The sequence below is a fragment of the Sarcophilus harrisii genome, chromosome 2 (genome assembly GCF_902635505.1).
Source record: "Sarcophilus harrisii chromosome 2, mSarHar1.11, whole genome shotgun sequence".
Classification (NCBI taxonomy): Eukaryota; Metazoa; Chordata; class Mammalia; order Dasyuromorphia; family Dasyuridae; genus Sarcophilus; species Sarcophilus harrisii.
This window is the reverse complement of record NC_045427.1, coordinates 521,642,380-521,666,552: the sequence shown is the minus strand read 5'-3', so window position 1 is coordinate 521,666,552 and position 24,173 is coordinate 521,642,380. Positions and strand designations below refer to the sequence as shown.

Below are 24,173 nucleotides of genomic sequence, written 5' to 3'. Positions count from 1 at the left end.
AGAAATTCCTTTATTGTCTGTGCTTTCTTATGATACTCTCACATGGAAATCCAAGAGTGTGAAATTTATCACCAATATAATTACTGCTTTCATTTCATCCCCTAGTCTGGCAGGCAATGAATTAGTAGTACATACTTCAGGCTGTGTTCAGACTGAAAGTCTGGGTTTGATTATCAAAATAGGGTTTAATTATCAAAAAAAAAAAAAAAAAGGGAGTTTTGCATACAAAATTTCATTAACAGGAATATGAGTTACTATTCAAAGTGGGAACACAAGAATGAGTTACACAGTGCTTATCAATAAATTACTACACGATATAATCTCTATATTCAATTTTTTACAAGGATAATAAGGAATGTGACTTCTAAAATAACCTATTATTATTCTATAAGATACCCTGATCTCCTCCTCTAAGGTAATGAGTTGCATAAATCCCAAATAACACTAGTATTATTAATGCTAATGTAAGGTTTGTCCATATAAATATCTTTATGGGTTTGGGCTGTTAGCCAAAATGTAAGAAGAGCAGCATGTCCTTGAATACTCTGGTCTTCTCTGTTTTAAATGATTCAAGAACCTGGGCATCAATCATTTCCTGTTGGAATTATTTAAAATACCAATAGAATTGAGAAGTGCTTTTATTCCCAAATCCTTCATTATATATTTAGTGCTATTACCTGTGGCTATATCGTTGATGCCAGTCTCAACAATTTTCCTATCCTGGGATTTTATAATCTCATATGCTTATAGGCAATAATCACATACATATCTCAAAAGTGACTTGCTTTGCACGAAATCTCTGAGGACATCCTTGATAACTCCTTTTAACTATATAATGTTCCAAACTGTCAGAAAAAAAAAAAAATAAAGGAAGCAATTTGCAACTGATCTCTTAATTCTGATAATTAAGCAAGGGTTTGCAAATTAAGTCTCTAAAATGTTTACGTTATGTCCAAACTTCTTGACATTAGTGCCCAAAATAAAAATGATGATAGTATGGGGCTTATAAGTACAACAACAGGAAGCCAAGGAACAGAACATGCTACTTATTGCTTCCTGCTTCTTTGTTTGGCAATGTATATATCATCCTTGGGGTGAAAAACTGATTATAAATTGAAACCTATGGGTAATAATTATTTTATGCCTTTATTTCCCTTCCTTTCTATTTGGATCTCCTATATTTATAACTAAACTATAGTTTTCCCACTGAATCTCAGTGGTCAATCTCAGTAGTACTCCAACAATATCATACACCCCTGTTCAGTCCAGTGTTATCTATTTTTATAAACTAAAAAGGGAGAAAAATAATTACATAAACCCCTATCCTAAAGTCTAATATGCAGCTAATAAAGAGCACCTGCCATATATAATAATAAATAAATGAGACAGAAGATGGTGATAACTTTACCAGCTCAAAAGAATTGTATTATTTCTTAAGGAAACTGAGTTTCATTCTCATAGGACAGATCAAAGTAAGGATTATCAAAACATTATTATTCACAGATTATGAAACATTAAAGATTTATATCAAAAACTTAACTATTGTGAAAAACAAATATTTCTAACTTTATCCACTGACTTGAATGAATTTTCCACATTCATATGTATATATGTTTAAAAAAAAATTCTAAATATATATGATTAAACCAAATGGATTCTCAGGGATCATACTTATTTTCATTTTTAAATGAGTTTTGAAGAAACAATTTTAGATAGATTGAAGATTTGTACAGATATATTTTCATTAAAAATAGCCACTACAAGCAATGTTTTCATGGATGTTTCTGTTGTCAGTTTAATTCATTTGCCTCTGTGATGTTAGAACAGTCAATGTTATATAAACAAATATTCACAAAACTAGTTGTTAAAGCAACTCAACAGTTGCTGAGAATTCAAGCAGTGTAAATTAAACACCTAACTCACATTCTCATCATTTACAAAAGTTTCAGCAAATTTTGTTAATCCTAAAAAAGTCTTTCATTATCTGATAAGTCTTAAAATTCCAGGTTGCCAACTCACCACTGCTAAGAAAAAGTTCATTCCTCAGAAACCAATCCTAATGGTACCAATAATCTTTGCCTAAGTGCTATTTTCCTGATGATTTCTATAGGACAAGGACCTTTATCAACTCTTCCTACAAGATTCTTGGAGTTTCCCAAGAAAAGAAGTAATACTTCACTTTCTCTCCTTTCACCCTCTTGCCAGTCTTCTTTCTGCCATACTTCTTAGCTCTTACAGGTTTTCTAGAAGAAATTTTAGTATAGCTAACCTTCATTATCTCTCACAACATCAGGATTAATTCTAAAAGCCCAAAAGGAAAAGGACATTTCAATCTAGCAAGGGCTATCTCCAGTTTCCTAGGCTATTCTTTGGTACACATGTATGCAAAGCATTTTTTCCTTTATCCTTCAAATTATCTAAAGAGACATAAGTTGTAGGTTACATAGTCAATAAACTAATTACACACTGTGTAACTGCAATAACTATCACTCAGCTTCTATTCTAAAGTTAAATCTCAATGAAGCAAATGAAACATTTTTTTTGATTCTACTTCTAGAATTTCAGAACAACTCCTATCTTAAAACTTCCAGAAAGAAATTTTTTTAAAAAACTCCAAAGATTGTGCTCATGAATCAACAAAAAACATAATCACTTTTTGGTGAGGAGTTCTGATTGGTAATAACTCATACCATAAGTCCTAGCTAACTATTAAAAAAAAAAATCAAATTAAAACAAAACAGTAGCCTCTCACTTAATTATAAATAATTGTCTTAGACTATACCCAAGCTAATTAAAGTTAATGGTTATTAATTAAATGACCCTGGAATAAATGATCTCTTACCTAATCTGAGCTCTCCAAAGTTCCCACACCCTATCTTCTTGCCAACCCTGAAGTTGGGTCCCACCATGAGAACCCCAGATGATGAAGTGGAACTAGATGGTCGAGAAGGATGTCCGCTCCTTTGTGCCATGGGTTTACTTGTACGTTGTCTTTCATCTTTTTCCCTATTAGTATGGTCCATGATCTTACAATGTAGTCTTTCTGCCAAGTGAATGGCAGCAATGTGTACTTCTCTTTTTAAAACAGAAATATATCCAAATGAATTACTGAATCAAGCTTGGACCATAGTCAGAGAAGTGGAAGAAGGTCTTTTGGCACCATATTCATGCTCCTAATGTACATTCAGATGATAAAAATCCATTGATTATTTCCTGGAGGACAAGCAGTCTGAAGGACTTACAAGCAAAGGAAGATATTTTGAAACCTAGAAGAAAAAAAAGAGAAAAAAATGAATTTCAAAAACATTAAAAGAAAACTTATAGATTAGAAAAGATAATATCTCAAAATGCATAAACTAAACAGCATTTTCAAGGGGACTTTTGTTTGATATTTTGCAACATCTGTTCATATGTACTGATTTTTTATCCGATATTTCACCTATGAATTCAGTAGGGTCCTGAACATGGTAATCCATTATACTAGAGGCATAAAAGACTTTAAAATAAAATTATTATTTTTAAAAATACATTTCTACTAAGAAAAAAAAAGCTTTTGGTCTATAAATCAATGTGGAAGACGGTAAAAAGAAGCCAAATCAAACTTTAGTTTCCTATTTTAAAATGTGAAGAACTGCTCAACAATGAAGCAATTATTTCAATTTAGTCAGAGCTAGTTCTGCCTTAAACACTAATTTAAAATATGAGGAAGAATAATTCTGAGAGTGACTAGCTGAAACCTTGCTGAATGGCAAATAAGTTCAAGAATAAAAACAGAAAACTAAAATTCTGGTTTGGTTTTCTTCATGAGCTAAATATGACAGAAAAAAATGATGTGATCAAGATTACTATATATCAAACATTTATTTGCTTGCTAAATTCCAAGATGAAAATATAACTGAAAAGGAAAAAATTCCAATGAAACAGAAGAGATATCGAGTGTTACACCACTTGAAGAAAGACAAATATCTCAAGCTAGCTATGTGAGAATAGCATAGCACTTGATAATTCCAACAGTTTTCATATGAAATCTTTTGATAATTCAGGTAACTATCGCTTCCTTCTCTCAGATTTTCATGCACACTGTTCACATCTCTACTTTCCTATGTCTTACCATTTTTTAAGGCCCAGCCCAAATTCTAACTCCTCCATAAAACTTTGCTGAATACTTAAGCCTTAAGTCTTCCCAGTTTTTCTGATATCTGCCTGCTCATCATTTCCATTACATTCATATACCACAACTTGTTCAGCCATTCCCCAATTGATGGGCATTCCCTCAATTTCCAGTTCTTTCCATCATTTTCTACTTATATGGCCCTGGGCAAATCACTCAGAAGTATAAAGAAGGAAATTAACTTCTTTTCAGTTGAAAAAAGATTATGTTAAGACTGAATAACCATGTTTTTTGAAAGCAGTATACATATTCCTGATTAACTTTTGGGGAGGGGGGAGGCGGAGAGAATAGGCAATTGGGGTTATGTGACTTGCCTAGACTCATACAAACACTTAGTGTCTGAGGCCAGATTTGAACTTAGGTCCTCCTGATATCCAGGGCCAGTGCTCTATCCACTGCACTATCTAGCTGTCCCCAGACTAACTTTCAATACAGAAGATAAAACAGGATAATCAAGATTTTTTCAAAGTATTTAGACTAAAGACGAACTAGAGACCATTACTGATCACAAAATAGAAAATTTTGATTACATTAAATTAAAAAGCTTTTGTACAAACAAAACAAATGCAAACAAAATTAGAAGGGAAGCAACAAACTGGGAAAACATCTTCACAGTTAAAGGTTCTGATAAAGGCCTCATTTCAAAAATATATAGAGAACTGACTCTAATTTATAAGAAACCAAGCCATTTTCCAATTGACAAATGGTCAAAGGATATGAAAAGACAATTTTCAGATGATGAAATTGAAACTATTACCACTCATATGAAAGAGTGTTCCAAATCATTATTAATCGAAGAAATGCAAATTAAGACAACTCTGAGATACCACTACACACCTGTCAGATTGGCTAAGATGACAGGAAAAAATAATGATGATTGTTGGAGGGGATGTGGGAAAACTGGGACACTTGATAATACATTGTTGGTGGAGTTGTGAACGAATCCAACCCTGGAGAGCAATCTGGAATTATGCCCAAAAAGTTATCAAACTGTGCATACCCTTTGACCCAGCAGTGCTACTACTGGGCTTATATCCCAAAGAGATACTAAAGAAGGGAAAGGGACCTGTATGTGCCAAAATGTTTGTGGCAGCCCTGTTTGTAGTGGCCAGAAGCTGGAAAATGAATGGATGCCCATCACCTGGAGAATGGTTGGGTAAATTGTGGTATATGAATGTTATGGAATATTATTGTTCTGTAAAAAATGACCAGCAGGATGAATACAGAGAGGCTTGGAGAGACTTACATAAACTGATGCTGAGTAAAATGAACCGAACCAAGAGATCATTATATACGTCAACAACGATACTGTATGAAGATATAATTTGATGGAAGCGGATTTCTTTGACAAAGAGACTTAATTCAATTTCAATTGATCAATGATGGACAGAAGCAGCTACACCCAAAGAAAGAACACTGGGAAATGAATGTAAACTGTTTACATTTTTGTTTTTCTTCCCGGGTTATTTTTACCTTCTGAATCCAATTCTCCCTGTGCAACAAGAAAACTGGTTCTGCACACATATATTGTATCTAGGATATACTATGACATATTCAACATATATAGGACTGCTTGCCATCTAGGGGAGGGGGTGGAGGGAGAGAGGGGAAAAATAGGAACAGAAGTTAGTGCAAGGGATCATGTTGTAAAAAAATTACCCTGGCATGGGTTCTGTCAATAAAAAGTTATTATAATAAATAAAAATAATTTTTTTTAAAAAAGTATTTGGACCTAAAACATACAAATTACTTTTTATTTTAAGAAGCCTATATAAAAATCTTTAACTTGAGCACTGCCTTAATTTTTTTCTTTTAAACATGAAACATTAATATGAAAAATTAAACATATACGGTGACTACTATCCACAAAAATGAGAAATTTCCCCATATCAGAGATAATTATTAAGCAGTTGTGAAGAAATCCCCAAAGAAATAATTAAATGTATATAGAAACAAATGATCTAACTTCCTTATTGGAAAAAATAATATCAATAACAATATTTAGAACACTGATACCACCCTAGTTTTAAACCCTCATGACCTTACTCTTAAACTATCAAAATAGCTGGCTAATTAATCTGTGGATCATAAGTTTCTCCCTACTTCAGTCCATCTTCCAATCCAACTGATTTTCTTTAAGCACAGTCTGACCATGTCACTACCTTAATTTAAACAATCCCAGTATCAAATGTAAAGCCCACTTTTTCCAGCTTTTAAAGACCTTCATAAAATTGCCCCTTACTTTTCCAATTGGCTTACCACATGTACATGTTATGTCTCCTGACAGAAAATAATCTCCAGTAGGGCAAAAATTGTTCCATTTTTGTCTTTGTACTCTCAGAATCTAGGCAGGAGTCCTCAAACTTTTTAAATAGGGGGCCAGTTCACTGCCCCTCAGACTGTTGGAGGGCCGGACTGTAGTAAAAACAAAAACTTTTGTTTTGTGGGCTTTTAAATAGAGAAACTTCATAGCCCTGGGTGAGGGGGATAATAGTCCTCAGCTGTCGCATCTGGCGTAGTTTGAGGACCCCTGACAGTAATGCCTTTGCACACAAAAACTGCTTAATATTTGTTCATTAATTAGAAATGGAATGCTAATAATTTTTCATCACTACTCTTAAGGCATTACTATAATATAGAAAGCAAGTATCACTTTGGGTCAGGCTAGATGAGATGAAGCTTGCTGCAATAGAGAGTTATTATTCCATTTTTTAAAAAAAATCGAAACTACATTCTGAAAGGACATTCTTGACAATATCCAAGATCTTCATAAATGCAACTACTGAGTTATATTACAACTTCTGAGTTCCCAACTTCTAAAAGCTTTCCAGAATTTTCCTTGTTTTCTGTTTTTAACAAGAAGAGAATTAATTCAAAATACGGTATTTTAGAAATATCAATCATACGATTGAATAGTGAAAGCTTATGAGCTGTGCAGAATGAAAAATGAGCAAGAAGCAAAAGAGTAAGAAAAAAAAAATGGGCAAAGTAAATAAGATAAAGCAATGTATCTTTACTGTTAACCACACGCTCAAAAAGGGGATTCCCCCCCCAAAAAAGAACTTCTAATTCACATTTATCTGTTCAAGATATTTTGGATCAGCTCTAGGAGGGTAGTCATTCAGTTGTATATCATAGTATGTGCAATGTTTTTTCTTTATCCTTTATGTATGACTACAATGATAAGATAGTGATGATGCTAACATTAATAACACTTTCAAGATTGTAAAGTTTTTTCAACACTGCAAGTGAGTAATGGACAAAGCCCAAAACTAAGAGGAGAGCAAGATATACTGCATTTAGGAAACTGAGTGATATGATTCTAAGCTTCTCCCTTTAAAAAAGCACAAGTAGTTGTTTTTGTTCTTTTGTTTTTCAATCGTACCAAACTCTTTGTGAGCCCATTTGGGTTTTTCTTGGCAAAAATATTGGAGTAGTTTGCCATTTCCTTTTGCTCACTTTACAAATAAGGAAACTTTGGCAAAAAGGGTTAAGTGACTTGTCCAGTCATAAACTATTAAGTTGTATTACTGCAAGATCTAAACTCTCAAAAATGAGTCTTCTTGACTGCAAACTCTATTCACTGCACCACCTATCATATGAGCAAGAAAGAATTACAGACCAGATGTGTTGTAAAAGACATAAACAATAAACATAAAGCAGGATCATATGATAATTGGAAAGCCCAAGCTCTTCACTAGGAATATAATGTTAAAGAAAGCAAGAACAAAATTTACTGAACAGTAGGCAAGAGTCCCACATGATAAAAGAACATGGATGAATGGCCTGCTGACTATCTTACTTAAAAGAGCATTTATATAAATAATCAAAGAGTGGTTAAATGGCATTTAGATCAAAGATTTTTAACTTGGGATTGTTAAACTTGCTTTTTTGATTTTAATATTTTGATAGCACCTTTTCAATGCAATACTGTGTGGTGGTTTTTTATTTATTTCAAAAATTATTCTAAGACGGAAGTTAAATGCCTTGCAGACTACCAAATAATTCCATGACAAAATTAAGACTAGAAATTCCTGATATAGAGGGATTAAGGTCAACATCAACATTAAGAAAGAAATCTAAGCATATTTTCTTTTTTATCTCTGATATGTTTGAAAGAAAGCTGAAAGATGTTTTAATACTTAGATGACATAAGTAGTAGAAAAAATGAAGGAAAAAATATGTAACCATTTCTTGGACAACCTCACACATATTATTGTGCTTATCACCCACACTCTGCAAATGATAAACAATAGCATAATTAGGGAGGGAATGATATAATTTCAATAAACCCTGAATTTATATAGCAAAACCCACACTAGATGAGAAACCCCAAAGTGGCAAAATAGGAATGCTGCGGATTCTATAATGAGAAGACCTGGCTTTATGCCCTATCCAATTTCTGTTAATTACTTTGTGACCTTAGACTCAGACTTCTAATGTGTAAAAGAAGACAACAGATTAGATGAAGTTCTTATCAAGTTCTTATCTTAAATTCTTATCAAGTTCTAGTCCATCTTTCTATGTTTAAGAAAGTCTACTCAAATTTTGATTTAAATAAATGTAATTTAACCTTAAGATTAAACCTCAATTTAAGGTTATTCTACTCTAAGGCTAACTTTTACAAAGTTAGATATGTGAATCAACCATGATTCCTGCAAAAAGTTTATGTTCAAGTTTTTAATTGTATTTTCCTTGATCTCTTCACCATCCCACTACTCACCCTCCTTTTCTTATCTCCTACTCCCCAATCACGACCAACTTGGCTTCTTATCTCATTACTTATTTTATAAAATCACTGTTAGTAATAAAGAAAAAGAATCTATTCTCATTATGCTTTACTTCCCTTTCTATAGTATAGATTATTCAAACCAATGTTGTGAATAAATCTCATATGAAAGAATCTAGCGCCTATTTCCATATTTGTGCATGGATAGTTCCTCAAACTTGGAATGCACTGCTAGAGTGCCTCTTATAATCTATATAATCAGCTCCAATCACAGTGTGTGTCATATTATTCACAATTCACCTGCAGCACTTCATTCTATGTAAAGTTCAATCCAGCTATAGTCATCCTTCTCTCAATCACCATGCACTGAATCTGCATTTATCTGTCCATTTATTTCTATGGATATACTGTTTCCCCCAATAGAATATAGCTCTTTTTATTATTATTATTATTATCCTTGTATGTTCAACTCTAAGTAGAATACTCAATTCACAACAGGTTCTAAATAAAGACCTGAGAGATTCATTAATTGATTTCCCTGACTACACTGAATGGAACAATCAGAAATCACTGAAAAATAGTTATAGATCATAATGCAATATAGTCATTGGTTCAGAGATCACAAACAAAAGACACACACCCAAATACAGACTTAACAATGAAACCCTGAACAATGAGTAGATCAAGGAATAAATCAGAAAAAATAATTATTAGAAACAATATTAAAAATGTGAAAGGAAAGCATACTAATGAAACATACCAAAATTTCTGGGATGTAGCTAAAGCAGTCCTCAAGGGAAAATCACATCCCTATAAACACAAAATTAACAAAAGAGAAAAAGAGAATTAATAAACTGAATGTGTATTTTAAGAAATGAGAAAGGCAACAAATAAACATGTCTAAAATAAGCATAAAACAAGAGGTAAAAGTAAAAGTAAAAAATAAAAAACCTAAAAAGATCTGTTAAAATTTAGAGAAAGAGATTTTAGAAACAAAAAAAATGGATTTTGTAAAGAACAAACACATAAAATGAAAAGCTGGCTCTTTGTAAAGACCAATAAACTTAAATCTTTAGTTAATTTGATTTTTAAAAGAGAAACATAAAAATCAAGAACATAATCAGCAAAACCAGAAGAAATAATCAGAACATATTTTGCAGTTACAAGTTATCAAAACTGATAACACAAAAGAAAGACAATATTTTAAAAATATATTAAAATACCCAAACTATCAGAACACCAGATAAAGATTTTAAATAACGAAATTCCAAAAAGGGAAATCAATTTAGCTGAAAAGGAAATATTAAAAAAAAAAAAAAAAAAAAAACCTCCTGGTCCTGACAGATTTACAGGAGAATTCTATCCAATTTTTAAAGGCCATTTAGTACCCATACTTAAACAAATCATTCTTGGAAAAGTAGAAAGTACCCTACCAGAACCCTTTTATCAGATAAATATTGTTCAAATTCTTAAACCAGGGAAAGGTAAGAGATTGAAAAGCATATCGATATTATTAATGTATTTTAAATTTCAAAATTTTAGATAAAATCCTATCAAATAGGTTATAGTGATTTATATAAGAAATTGTCAGGGCAGCTAGATGGCACAATGGATAGAGAGCTGGTCCTCAAGTCAGAAAGATCTGAGTTCAAATCTGACCTCAGGAAAGAAAGAAAAAATAAAGAAGAAAAGAAATTTTTATTATGACCCAAGTTAATTTATGATATGGCTTTGCAAGCATGGTTCAACATTAGGAGAACAATTAATAAAATTAGCCATATTAAAATCTAAAACATCCAAAACCACACAAGTATCTTAAAAGATTCAGAAAAGGCTTTTGACAAAATACAACTTGTTTTTATACTAAAAACCCTACAAACAACAAAGGAGCTTTTTTAAAAATCATTAAAAGCATCTATTTATAGACAAAAGAAAAAGATCATATGCATTGGGGATACAGTAGAACCTTTTCCAATAAATATGGTAATGAAACAAGAATGCACTCTCTCCTACTGTTATATGATATCCTTAAATAAATGCCAGCAACAGCTGTAAGAAAAGAGAGAGACCTCGAAGACATAAAGAAAGGAAAAGAGAGGATTAAAAAACCATGCTGAATGACATGACGATTTATTTGGAAAATCCTAGGGAAACAACAAAAATACTAATGAGACATTTAACAGCTTCAGCCAACTTATAGGCTGAATCAAAAATAAATATCATGTCGATATGTTAATACCAAAACCCTAATAGAAAACTAGAAAGGGGAAATTTCATTCTAAATAACTACAAAATGAATAAAATATCTGGAGGCTGACCTATCAAATCAGACAGAAAACGTATATAGATTCAATCACACAGTATTACCTAAAGAAATAAAGAATAACTTAAAACAGCTGCTCATGGATAGGACATGCCAATATTTTTAAAATGGCAATACAACTAACGTTAATTTACACTTTTAATGGTATATTAATCAAATTACCAAAGACATACATTATAGAATTTGGTAATATAATAACAAAATTCATTTGGAAAAACAAATGATCTCAAATATTCAGAAAAATGATAAAAAGTAAGGACGAATAGGAAATACAGCTTCCAAATTTCAAACATCACTGCAAAACTGCAGAATCCAAACCACCTAGTATTTGGCTAAAAATATAAATAAGTCAATGGCACAAACTGGGCAAGGGAAGATCAGAAAAAATGGAATTTGGTTAACAAAAGTGTTTGATAAAATAGAAAACATTTACACAAGAAAAAACTATTTGACAAAAACTGCTGAGCAAAACAGGAAAGCAGTCAGGCAAAAGTGAGAGTTACATTAGTACTATTAGAAACAATGAACAAATGAACAAAATCAAGATGTGTGAAGCAGCATAAACTTTTATTACATTCCTGCAGGAAGCAGGTATAAAACTCGAGATGAGTTCACACAATTTTCAGAAGCAAGAATGTAGCCTTTTATCCTTTATCCTGCTGCAAAGTTCTCCCTCCATCTCATCAGTGGCTGGAGAGATGAGGTTAACATTCTTTCTCCTATAACATACATCCCTCTTAATTTATTCCCCTCCCATTACATACATAGCATGGCCATTAAAATAAGCCTAAATTCCTATGGGGAGGAGGTGTTAATATTTATGAAGCAATTAAGCATGCACATGCTAGCTAAGTTATGACCTTTGTCCTATTTTCAACTCTTTTTTTTTTTTTTTTCTTACTACTAGTCCAATTTGTCCAGTTTAACCTAGTTTGAACTAGTTTTAGCTTCCCTAGTCCGGACTATTTTCCAGTTCCAAGCTTCCAATTTTCCTCTGCCATACGAACATAACTGTTTATTGTTTGTCACAATAGCTAATGCCACCATTCTACAATATATTTTAAAATGATATCCTATCCTACTATTAAAGATCATACTATTAAAAAAATAGAGGAGAAGTAAGATCATATAACTCTTACAGCTACTGATAGATTTATTTTTAATAAAACAAGAGATGGACAATTACCAAAAAAAAAAAAAAAATTACTTTTATTACATGAAACTGAAAGGCCTCGACACAGACAAAATTAATGAACCCAGGATTAGTAAGTGGTCAAATGGAAAAAACTCTTGCTATCAAATTTCTCTGTTAAAGATTTTGGTAGTCAAGTCATTTAAACAACTATTAAAGACATTAAAACTAACTGCCATTCCCCAATACATAAGTGGTCAAAGTATATGAATTAACAATTCTAAAAGAAGAATGGCAATACATTTACAACTACCTGAAAAAAATTCTACAAATCACTAAAAATAGGAGAAATGCAAATCAAAAAAGCTCTCCAGATTTTACTCCATAATAGGGAAACTATAAGACAAAAAAAAAAAAAAAAGTCAATGTTGGAGAGGGTATGGAAAGATAGACATACTTGTATATAAAGTTATTAAAAGACACAACCATTTTGAAAGCAATTTGGAATTATAGAAATAAAGTAACTGAGATGTACTACACATATATCCTTTGAACTCTGCAGAGAGCCCACTACTGGACTTAAATTATAATAGAGTTATGAAAAAAAAACACAAAAAATAAAATTATTTAATAAAACTGTAACTGTAAACAAAGTGGAGATGACCTTTGATTGGGGATAGGCTAAACAAATGTCTTACGTGAATGTAAATAAGAGTGCTGCTGTGCAATGTAAAAAATGTTGCATGTGATAAACACATGGAAAGACCTACATGAAGTAAAGCATACTATACTAAGCAGAGTCAAACAATACAAAACCAATGTACATAGAAACTATAATGTAAATATAAAGCAGCACACATCAAAAAGTCAAAAGTGAATACAATGAAATTATAAATATAAAAGATAATTCAAATGAAAAGAGAGGATATCTCTACCTAACCTCCTTTGTAAAGGTGGGAGGGTCAACAGGTGATAAACATTGCCTATGTTTTCAAACTTTTTCATATGTATCGATTAGTTTTGAGGGGTTTTTTTTTAATACTATTTGTTGTATGGGATAGTTCTCAGGAAGGAGAAGAAAAAAGGATGTGGGGATAACTATGATGATCATTAACACTACCCAAAAAAATCTGGAGAATCATTAGTAGTGAAATGAGAGTCAGATGGAAGATTAAGGGGGAAAGGAGAGACTCAATTTCTCTCCGAAAGCTGGAGATGAGATAGCAGTCAATATAACAGAAGATGGATAGAGAATTAAGTATTGTAGGGGACAGAGCCAAGATGGCCAAGAGAGAAGCCAGGAAATTGCTTGAGCTCTCCCCAGTTTCCCTCAGAAACAGCATTAAATCAAGTCTCTAAATAGATCCTGAATGACAGGACCCACAAAAAGATAAGAGTGAAACAAGTTTCCAGCTTAAGATACTTTTAATGGACTTTAGAGAAGGTTTGTCTCACACAAGTAAAAGGCCAGGGCAGCATAGCACAAACATAATGCAGTGAATCTAGTATCAACACAGAAGGAAAATTGAAATCCCTATAAACAGAATAACAGGCAGGACTCACCCAGACAAACGCAGCAGAATGGGAAAGTCAGCAGTTCCAACATGGAAGGCCAGTAAGGGGCCTCTGGCCCCTTGTAGAAGCTTGGGACAGTCTCTCCTGTGCCCTAGAAGCAGAGCTTAACTTTTAAAAATGACCAAAAAGTCTTGACCATAGAAAGCTACTATGGCAACATGAAGATCTGAAGAGAAACCCAGCAGCAGACAGCAGTGCCAAAATGCCTATATGTGAAATCTCAAAAGGGAATACAAAGTGGTCTCAGGCTAAAAGTTTCTCTTGGAAAAGCTCAAAAAGGATTTTAAAAATCAAGTAAGGGAGACAGAAGAAAAATTAAGAAAATATATGAGAGCTAAGCAGGAAAAATATGGAAAGAAAAAAGACTTGGCAGCTTGGAAAAGGAAGCATAAAAACTGACTGAAGAAAACACCTCCTTAAAAAATAGATTTGGTGAAATGGAAAAAGATTTTACCTAAGAAAATAACTCCTTTAAAAGTAGAATTGGTCAAATAGAAAAGAAGATACAAAAGCTAACTAAAGAAAACAATTCACTAAAAATGAAAATCAGAAAAGTGGAATCAAATGACTCGAAATCTCAAGAGTCAAACAAAATTCAAAAAAGGAAAAAAATAGAAGAAAATGTAAAATTTCTCAGGAAAAAGAACAGACAGAAAATAAATTCAGAAAAGATTATTTAAGAATTACTAGACTATCTGAAAGCCATGATCAAAAAAAAGAGTCTGTAAAACATCTTTTAAGAAATCATCAAAGAAAGCTTCCTGATATCCTAGAACCAAAGGGTAAAATAGGCATTTAAAAAATCCACCAATCACCTCCCCAGAGACCAAAATGAAAACTCCAAGAAATATTTTAACTGCATTCCAGAATTATCAAGTCAAGGAGAAAATGCTTCAAGGAGCCAGAAAGAAAGAATTAAAATATCAAGGAGCCATACTCAGGACTACCCAAAATTTAGCAGCTTCTATATTAAGGAGCAGATGACTTGGAATATGATATTTGGGAAGGCAAAGAAGCTTGGACTAAAGCCAAGAATAAATTACCCAGCAAAACTGAACATTATCTATCAGGGGAAAAGATAGACAGTCATTTAATGAAATGGGGACATTCAAATCATTTCTGATGAAAAGACCAAAGCTGAACAGAAAATTTGATCTTCAAATATAAGATTCAAGAGAAAGATTAAAAAAAAATGCAGTAATGGGGAAAAACTAAGTTATTTAAAGGTTAAACTGTTTACATTCCTATATGGGAAAATGATACTTATAACTCTTGAAAACTGTATCTTTCCTAGAACAATTAAAGTAGTCCCTATAGAAGGTCAATATAAATTGACTGATGTGATGATACAAAAAAAGAAATTAAGGTATGATAAAGGGAATGTACTGGAAAGAGAGTAAAATGGAAATAAAAGAGAATAAATTTCATTATATAAAGAGTTGTATAAAGGACATATTACAGTAAAGATAAAGAAAGAAGGGAAATGAGCATTGTTTGAACTTCAATCTTAACAGCTCTGACTCAAAGAGGAAATAAATAAACACTTAGCTAGGTATAAAAAGTTATCTTAGCTGATAAGGAAGTAGAAGTGAAAAGGGGAAAGAAAAGGTAAGATGAAAAACTGATAGAAGAAAAAGCAAAATATGAGAAAAGGAAAAGAAAAATGTGGTGTGTGCTGATAGATGGGAGAACAGATTGAGGGAGGTAGGGGTCAGAAGTAGAACACTGGTAAGGAGGGAAAGGGTGAAAGGTAAGAGAAAGGTACAAATGGAAAAAATATGATAACGAAAAATTTGAGGTAGTAATCTTACCTTAAAATGTAAATGGGATAAATTTCCTATAAAATGGAAGTCGAATAGATTAAAAGCAAGAATCCTATAATACATTGTCTACAAGGAAAACATTTGAAACAGAGATACACAGAATAAAGGTAAAAGGCTGGAGGAGAATATATTGTATGTACTTCAGTTTAAAAAAAAAAAAAAAAGCAGGGATAGCAATCCTAATCTCAGACATAGCAACAAATAAATAATTAAATGTAATTAAAAGAGACAAAGAAGGAAATTACATCTAGCTAAAGGGCACCGTAGATATTAATTAAGATCTATATTAAACATATGCACCAAGTGACAGAATATCCAGACTTCTCTTTAAAGAAGTTGAGTGAATTACAAAAAGAATTGGACAACAAAACTATACTTGTAGAGGATTCTCACCCGCTCTCTCTCAGATTTAGATAAATCTAACTACAAAATAAACAACAAAGAAGGTAAGGAGAAAAATAGAATTTTAGAAAATTTGGATATGATGGATGTCTGAAAAAAACTGAAAAGAGATAGTAAGGAATATACCTTTTTCTCAGCACCACATTTCACCTACATAAAAACCTCACAATCAAATGCAGAAAGGCAGAAGCATTAATTATTTTTTTGATCATTCTGCAATAAAAAACTAACTGTATTAAAGGGCCATGAAAAAATGGACCAAACATTTATTGCAACCTAAATAATCTAATCCTAGAGAATGGGTGTGTCAAAGAACAAATCATTTGAATAATAAAAAATTTCATCCAAATCAATAACAATAATGAGCGAACATATAAAATTATGAAAGGCAGCCAAATAAGTTCTTAGGGAAAAATATATATCTCTAGATGCTTACATGAATAAAATAGAGAAAGAGATCAATGAATTGTGCTTGCAACAAAAAAAAAAAGCCAGAAAAAAGAACAAATTTGTAATGTTCTGGTTAGGTTTCTGGAGGTCTTGGGACCAACCTTGGTTTCAGCAGAATAATCACCACGAGAATAGTCAGGGATAAAGTCCAAAGTCTTATTGTCTCCTTCAGTCTCCCAGTCTGAATCAGCAGTCTTAGTCAGCAGTCTGCACATCCAAATACATGTCCTCCTTTCTAGAGGCCCCAAGTTAGGGTGGCAAAATGTACCGTTACTTTCTAGAGCCCCCACACCGGGGTGGATTAAAATATAGTACTAGTTCTCTGGAGGATCTAGAGACCAGCCCAAGTCCTTGGTCTTAGTGGAGAAGGCAGGAGAGCCACCATGAGGCTGGTCAAGTCTTCTCCTCTATGAGTTTGTCCCCAATTTATATACTGTTACAATTAAATCAATTCATCATACTGAAAAAATGACCAGCAGGATGAATACAGAGAGGCTTGAAGAGACTTACATGAACTGATGCTAAGTGAAATGAGAAGAACCAGGAGATCATTATATACTTCAACAACGATACTGTATGAAGATGTATTCTGATGGAAGTGGATTTCTTCGACAAAGAGACTTAATTCAGTTTCAATTGATCAATGATAGACAGAAGCAGCTACACCCAAAGAAAGAACACTGGGAAATGAATGTAAACTGTTTGCATTTTTGTTTTTCTTCCCAGGTTATTTTTACCTTCTAAATCCAATTCTCCCTGTACAACAAGAGAACTGTTTGGTTCTGCACACATATATTGTATTTATGATATACTGCGACATATTCAACATATATAGGATTGCTTGCCATCAAGGGGAAGGGGTGGAGGGAGAGAGGGGAAAAATTGGAACAGAAGTGAGTGCAAGGGATCATGTTGTAAAAAATTATCCTGGCATGGGTTCTGTCAATAAAAAGTTATTATAATAAAAAAATTAAAACAAATTCATTGTACTGAGTATAAACCAATCATTATATCACTAGGGAACCATTATTTATTGTAAGATTAAATCAATCATACCAAACTAGAGAACTATTAATCACCATCCTAAACTAGATAACCATTATCTTATCAATTCCACTGAGTTAACACCTTGTTGTAAGAATCCTTGCCTCAAGTATACTTCTCCAGAGTTCTGGCTCATTACACAAATTGAAAACCCTAATTAACTACCAAATTATCAGTTCCAAAAATGAAAAGGGCAAACTCATAACCAATGAAGAGGAAATTAAAGCAATAATTAGGTTTTATTTTGCCTAAATATATGCCAATAAATCTCTAAAATCTAATTGAAGTGACAGAATACTTACAAAAATATAAATTGCCCAAATTAACAGAAGATGAAATAAAATACGTAACCGTATTTTAGAAAATAAATTGAACAAGTTATCATTGAATACTCCCAGAAACAATCTCCTGGGCCAGATGGATATAAAAGTGAACTCTACCAAATGCTCAAAAGAACAATTACTTCAAATACTATGTAAACTATTTGGAAAAATAGGAAGAGTCCCTATCAAATTCCTTTTATGACACAAGTATGGTATCAAATTCTTTTACAAGTATGGTGTTGATAACTTAAACTAGGAAAAGCCAAAACACAAAAAGAAAATTATAGGGTAAGTTCTCTAGTGAATATTGATGCAAAATTTTAAAATAAAATATTAGCAAAGTTACAGAAATTTATCACCAGCATAATACACTATGATCAACTGGGAATCATATCACAAATGCAGAACTGATTCAATATCAGGAAAACTATCACCATAATTGACTATATCACTAACAAAACTAAAAGGAATCACATGGTTATCTTAATTGATGTAGAAAAGGCTTTTGACAAACACTAGAGAGCATAGGAATAAGTGGAGTTTTCCTCAAAATGACAAGCAGCTTCCATCTAAAACCATCAGCAAGCATTTTACATAATAAGGAAAATTTAGAAGCATTCCAGTAAGAAGTGAGACAACGATGTCTGTTATCACCACTATTATTCAATATTATATTTGAGATTTTAGTTTTACCATTTCTAATCATATAAAAATGCTCTAAATTATTACTGATTAGAGAAATGCAAATTAAGGCAACTTTGAGGTACCACTTCACATCTGTCAGTTAGGCTAAGATAAGAAAAGTTAATGATAAATATTGGAGGAGATGTGGAAAAACTGGGCCACTAATGCATTTGTTGGTGGAGTTGTGAATTGATCCAGCCACGAGCAATTTAGAACTATGCCCAAAGGACTATCAAACTGTATACATCCCTTTGATCCACTAGTGCCACTACTGGGTCTGTATCCCAAAAAGATCATAAAAGAAGGGAAAGGATCCACATGCAAAAATGTTTTTGTGATGGCAAGGAATTGGAAATTGAGGGGATGCTCATCAATTGGAGAATAGTTGAATAAGTAGTGGTATTTATAATGGAATACTACTGTTCTATAAGAAATGATGAGCAGAGAACCAGCTACACCCAGCAAAAGAACACTGGGAAATGAGTATGCACCACAACATAGTATATTCCCACTCTTCCTGTTACTATTTGTTTGCATTTTTGTTTTTCTCAGGTTATTTTTACCTTCTTTCTAAATCCGATTTTTCTTGTGCGCCAAGATAGCTGTATAAATATGTATACAACATATACTTTAACATATTTAACATGTATGGGACTAGCTGCCATCCAGAGGAGGGGGTGGTAGGAAGGAGGGGAAAAGTTGGAACAGAAGTTTTTGCAAGGGTCAATATTGAAAAATTACCCATGCATATGTTTTGTATATAGAAAGAAAGAAAGAAAGAAAGAAAGAAAGAAAGAAAGAAAGAAAGAAAGAAAGAAAGAAAGAAAGAAAGAAAGAAAGAAAGAAAGAAAGAAAGAAAGAAAGAAAGAAAGAAGCAGTCTGATTTCAGAAAAGCCTGATTTACTTACATGAACCGGTTAAGTGAAAAGAACAAAACCAGGAAAACACTGTACGTAGAAACAGCTAGAATGTGTGATGATCAACTATGATACTTAGCTATTCTCAACAATAAATGATCCAAGAACAATACTATCCACATCCAGGATAAACAACAACAACAACAAAAAAAAAACACTATGGAATCTAAATGCAGATTGAAACATACTCTTTTCACTTTTTTTTTTCCTTTCCTTTTTTTTTGGGGGTGTGGGGAGAGGATATGGCTTTTCCCTTTGATTCTGTTTCTTCTTTCCCAATATGACTTAGGTGGAAATGTGTTTAACATAATTGCATTATATAACCTATATCAGATTATTTACTGTCTTGGGAAAGTAGATGGGGGGAAAGAAAAAGAGAGAAAAAAATCTGAAACTTCAAAAGAAATGAAAAAAAGAAACCTCTGTACATGAATGTAACAAAATTACTCCACCATAAGAAAATGACCAAGATGAATACAAAAAAACTTGGAAAAACCTAAATGAATTCATGTAAAGCCAAGAAAACAACATACACAATGACTACTACAATGTAAAAAGAAATCACATAAAAAAAAAAAAAATCCAAGGTGAATGCTGCAAAATTACAAAGAACAAGCATGACTCCAAAAGAGATGTAATAAAACACTCCCATTCTAATCTTTTGCTGAGACGGTGGTCTGAATATGATATGTTGCACAAATATGCTGATTTTTTTTAAATGTGTCTTTTCAAAGTATTTTATATTATATAAGATGGTTCTTTGGGAGTATAAGGGAAGAAACCATGATTATGTAAAAAACAAAAATACCATGTTGGATTTGCTATATATTTGGAGAACCAAGCTATACACAGTACAAGTTCATGGGGGCATGTATATCTTTTTATATTTTACTTTAAATATAGGAACGGTCATCTTATATTTGTCAAATCAAAAAAAAAAATTTTTTAAATGAATGCCATTAGCAGAATATTTAACATCTTCATTGATATGAATTTCAATATGGAAGGCATTTGCTATTTACTAAAGTCAGGAAGGCACTATAATGTGCAGATCATCTGAAAAGAAATGTAAATAGTCTCATTATACAAAAAAGAGCTATTTAGTACAATGAGAATTCATTAACATGATAATATATGTGTATATACACATACAATCATATCCACAAATTTATCTCAACATAATGTGAGAGTCTCAAATTTTTAAATAAAATATTTGCTAAGGTATATTGGAAGAAATGATCTATTATCCTTTGAGGTTTTAGTGGAATAGTTTTCTTGTGAGTCACACTGATATCAAGGTGGAAAATATAACCTGTTCTAAATGTAATTATTAATATAATAACTGCCTACTGTATTTGATTTTAAATAGTTTTTATTACAATCAAATCTAATATATCAACACATCATCAATGTGGCTACAACAGCAGATATGAAACAGACTTTGCCTTAAAGGGGTTTTCATACTATTGATGATATAGAAAGTGCAAATAAATACAAAACACATATAAAAAAAATTTAAATGAAGAAAACACACTAATAATTAGGCTAAGAAAAAGCTCCCCTATAGACTGACCTAGATCTCTGTATGTCCAAAAAAAAAAAAAAAAAAAACCAAGGATGCTACAAAGCAGAGGTGAAAAGGAATTAATTCTATATATGAGAGACCATTGTGCATAAATATGGAGGGAGGAAATGGATTGTGATATATAAGAAACAGTCAGCAGACCACTAAAACTTCATGAGAAGCTTCCTCCCAACCTGTTTGCAAAGTTAGGAAACCACGGGTATAGAAGATAGCACATAAAGTCAGACTTGTTGATTAGGGCATTTGGGGGAGCAGCTTTTATCAGTGAGATAACTAGGCTTTAAATAACTTGCCCAGGGTCACATAATTAGTGTTATGTCTGAAGGCAAATTTGAACTCAGATGTCCTTCATTTTAGAATCGATGCTCTACCCATTGTACCATCTAGCTGCCTCCTTATTTATTAGTTTTGATAAATTTTCTTCTCTTTTTTATTCCTTGTGAAGACGGATAGCTCTCTGGGACAAGAAGAGGATATACTGGGCAATATATGTATTAAAAATTAAAAGAGATCAAAATTATTTTAAAGAATCATGTGATATTCTTTATTGAACTGAATCCAAACATGCAATTTTAAAAGTTTTATATGTAAAACACAGTGAATAATAAGGCACAAAAATAAAAAAAGATTAAAGATATCAACATGAAACCTCTTGCTCTTTGAAGGTTACACTGTAATGGGACATGATGAAAAAATAAAATATGTATACAAATAAATACAATAAAAGGCAAGATATCAGTCAATCAATTAGTATTTACTAAACACATGATATGTGCCATGTACCATGTAAAGCATGCAAAATGAAATGCAAAGAAACATTCTCTATTCTCAAGTAGTCCACAGTTGAATGGGGGAGATAACATGCAATAACTACATATAAACAAGATCTACACAGGATAAATTTGGGGTTATCTACTAAAAAATTAAGTAGAACTGGAAAAAAGTTTCCCTAAGAAAGTAGAACATTCAATTAGAGAAGGCAGAGAATTCACTGGGACAGATAACATGGAAGAAATGGTACCAGAAGTGGATACGGATGCAAAAAGAAGTTTCAAAACAGATTTGTGGGGAAAATGTATTTCAAGCATAGAAGGGGACTAATTTTTTTTTTTTTTTAATTTAATAGCCTTTAATTTACAGGATATATACATGGGTAACTTTACAGCATTAACAATTGCCAAACCTCTTGTTCCAATTTTTCACCTCTTACCCCCCACCCCTCCCTAAATGGCAGGATGACCAGTAGATGTTAAATATATTAAAATATAACTTAGATACACAATAAGTATACATGACCAAAACATTATTTTGCTGTACAAAAGAATCAGACTCTGAATTATTGTACAATTAGCTTGTGAAGGAAATCAAAGATGCAGGTGTGCATAAATATAGGGACTGGGAATTCAATGTAATGGTTTTTAGTCATCTCCCAGAGTTCTTTTTCTGGTATAGTTAGTTCAGTTCATTACTGCTCCATTAGAAATGATTTGGTTGATCTTGTTGCTGAGGATGGCCTGATCCATCAGGACTAGTCATCATCTAGTATTGTTGTTGAAGTATATAATGATCTCCTGGTCCTGCTCATTTCACTCAGCATCAGTTCATGTAAGTCTCTCCAGGCCTTTCTGAAATCATCCTGTTGGTCATTTCTTACAGAACAGTAATATTCCATAATTTTCATATACCACAATTTATTCAGCCATTCTCCAACTGATGGACATCCATTCAGTTTCCAGTTTCTAGCCACTACAAAAAGGGCTGCCACAAACATTCGTGCACATACAGGTCCCTTTGAAGGGGACTAATTTTAACAAAGATTTGGAGGGGGGGAATTAGAGGATAGTGGAATCTACTTTATGGGACTAGAAGGTGAGCATGACCCAACAAAGAGAAGGACAGTGGAGAAAAGAATAGAAGATATAGCAGACAAATCAGAAGAGAGTAAGAAGAAAAAAGAAGTACAAAACAAGAACAAATGCTATACAGAAAGTTCAAGGAAAAAAAGGAAAGAAAAAAATCATTAGATCTGGAAAGTAAGAAGGCATTAGAAACTTTGTAGAGAGAGTAGGTCTAAGAAAGCATTTGTATTTATTTGTTCAATTAAAAGGTGCAATAAGAATTGTTATATGAGGATCTAATAAATTATGTGATATTACTATGAGCAATAATTAGCCCATTTATATAAAACAGAATATCAAAAGATTACACATGCAGTTATGAACCTGTACTATCCGCATTTTCTTTCTCCAAATATACAGAAAATTCAATATATTATTTGTTTTTTAATATCATAATTTCTTCCCTCTGACTCCTAGAAAGCCTTCCCATATACTATATTCTAACCAGAAGTCAAACTATAGAATTCATACATTAGCTCACACATTAGAGTTCACAAGCTCCGAAGATTCACAAGTCAGAAACCCACAATCCCACTCTCTCAGGGAGGAGTCAACCTTTGGGTTCACACCTTTAAGAGATCATATATAAGGAGCTCCTGGAGTCAGTGGAGAAGAGGAGAACCAAGATTCAGAGGGAGCTAGAGGCAACAAAAGACAAGCTGCAAAAGCTCTTGGAACCAAGGAGGGAGAGAGGCCTCTAAGAAAGTTAAGCGGACCCAAAGAAAGAGATAAGACTTGGAAGGAGAAAATAAATGTTTGGATTTTATCAGCTGGCTGCATTTGAAGTAATTATTACTTTGAACTGAAACTAAGGCTGCCTCCAGAAAACCTCCCGGAGAAACTTACTCCCAGAGAGAACCATTATATTATATAAAAGAAGAGAACACCACAATTTTTGGAGTTCATGTATGAACTGATTGAAGAGGCATATTAACTTGGATGGAAAAAATTACAACTTTATTTTCTCTAACCTTTGAGTCCCTTAATAATCCTATATATTTTACATACTTACCACCTTGAGATGGGATCTGCAGACTTCATCAAACTGCCAAAGGAATCTGGGACATGAAAAGGTTAAGAGCCCTGAGGTTAAAGGAAATAAGAATGGAAAACATCA

General features: G+C 32.6%; 1 protein-coding gene across 6 annotated transcripts in view; it reads right to left on the bottom strand.

Moving 5' to 3' along the window:
- CSNK1G1 (casein kinase 1 gamma 1) overlaps window positions 1-24,173 on the bottom strand; it is a 225,499-nt gene that overhangs the window by 138,273 nt on the left and 63,053 nt on the right. For 5 of the 6 annotated variants that reach the window (XM_031955399.1, XM_031955402.1, XM_031955403.1 and 2 more), the window contains exons 2-3: window positions 9,661-9,710; window positions 2,843-3,266 (exon numbers count right to left, since the gene is read on the bottom strand). In XM_031955399.1, the coding sequence (XP_031811259.1) occupies window positions 2,843-3,023 (181 nt within the window). In that variant the 5' untranslated portion in view covers window positions 3,024-3,266; window positions 9,661-9,710. The remainder of the gene's footprint in view (window positions 1-2,842; window positions 3,267-9,660; window positions 9,711-24,173) is intronic. The other variant, XM_031955401.1, reaches the window with a different exon arrangement.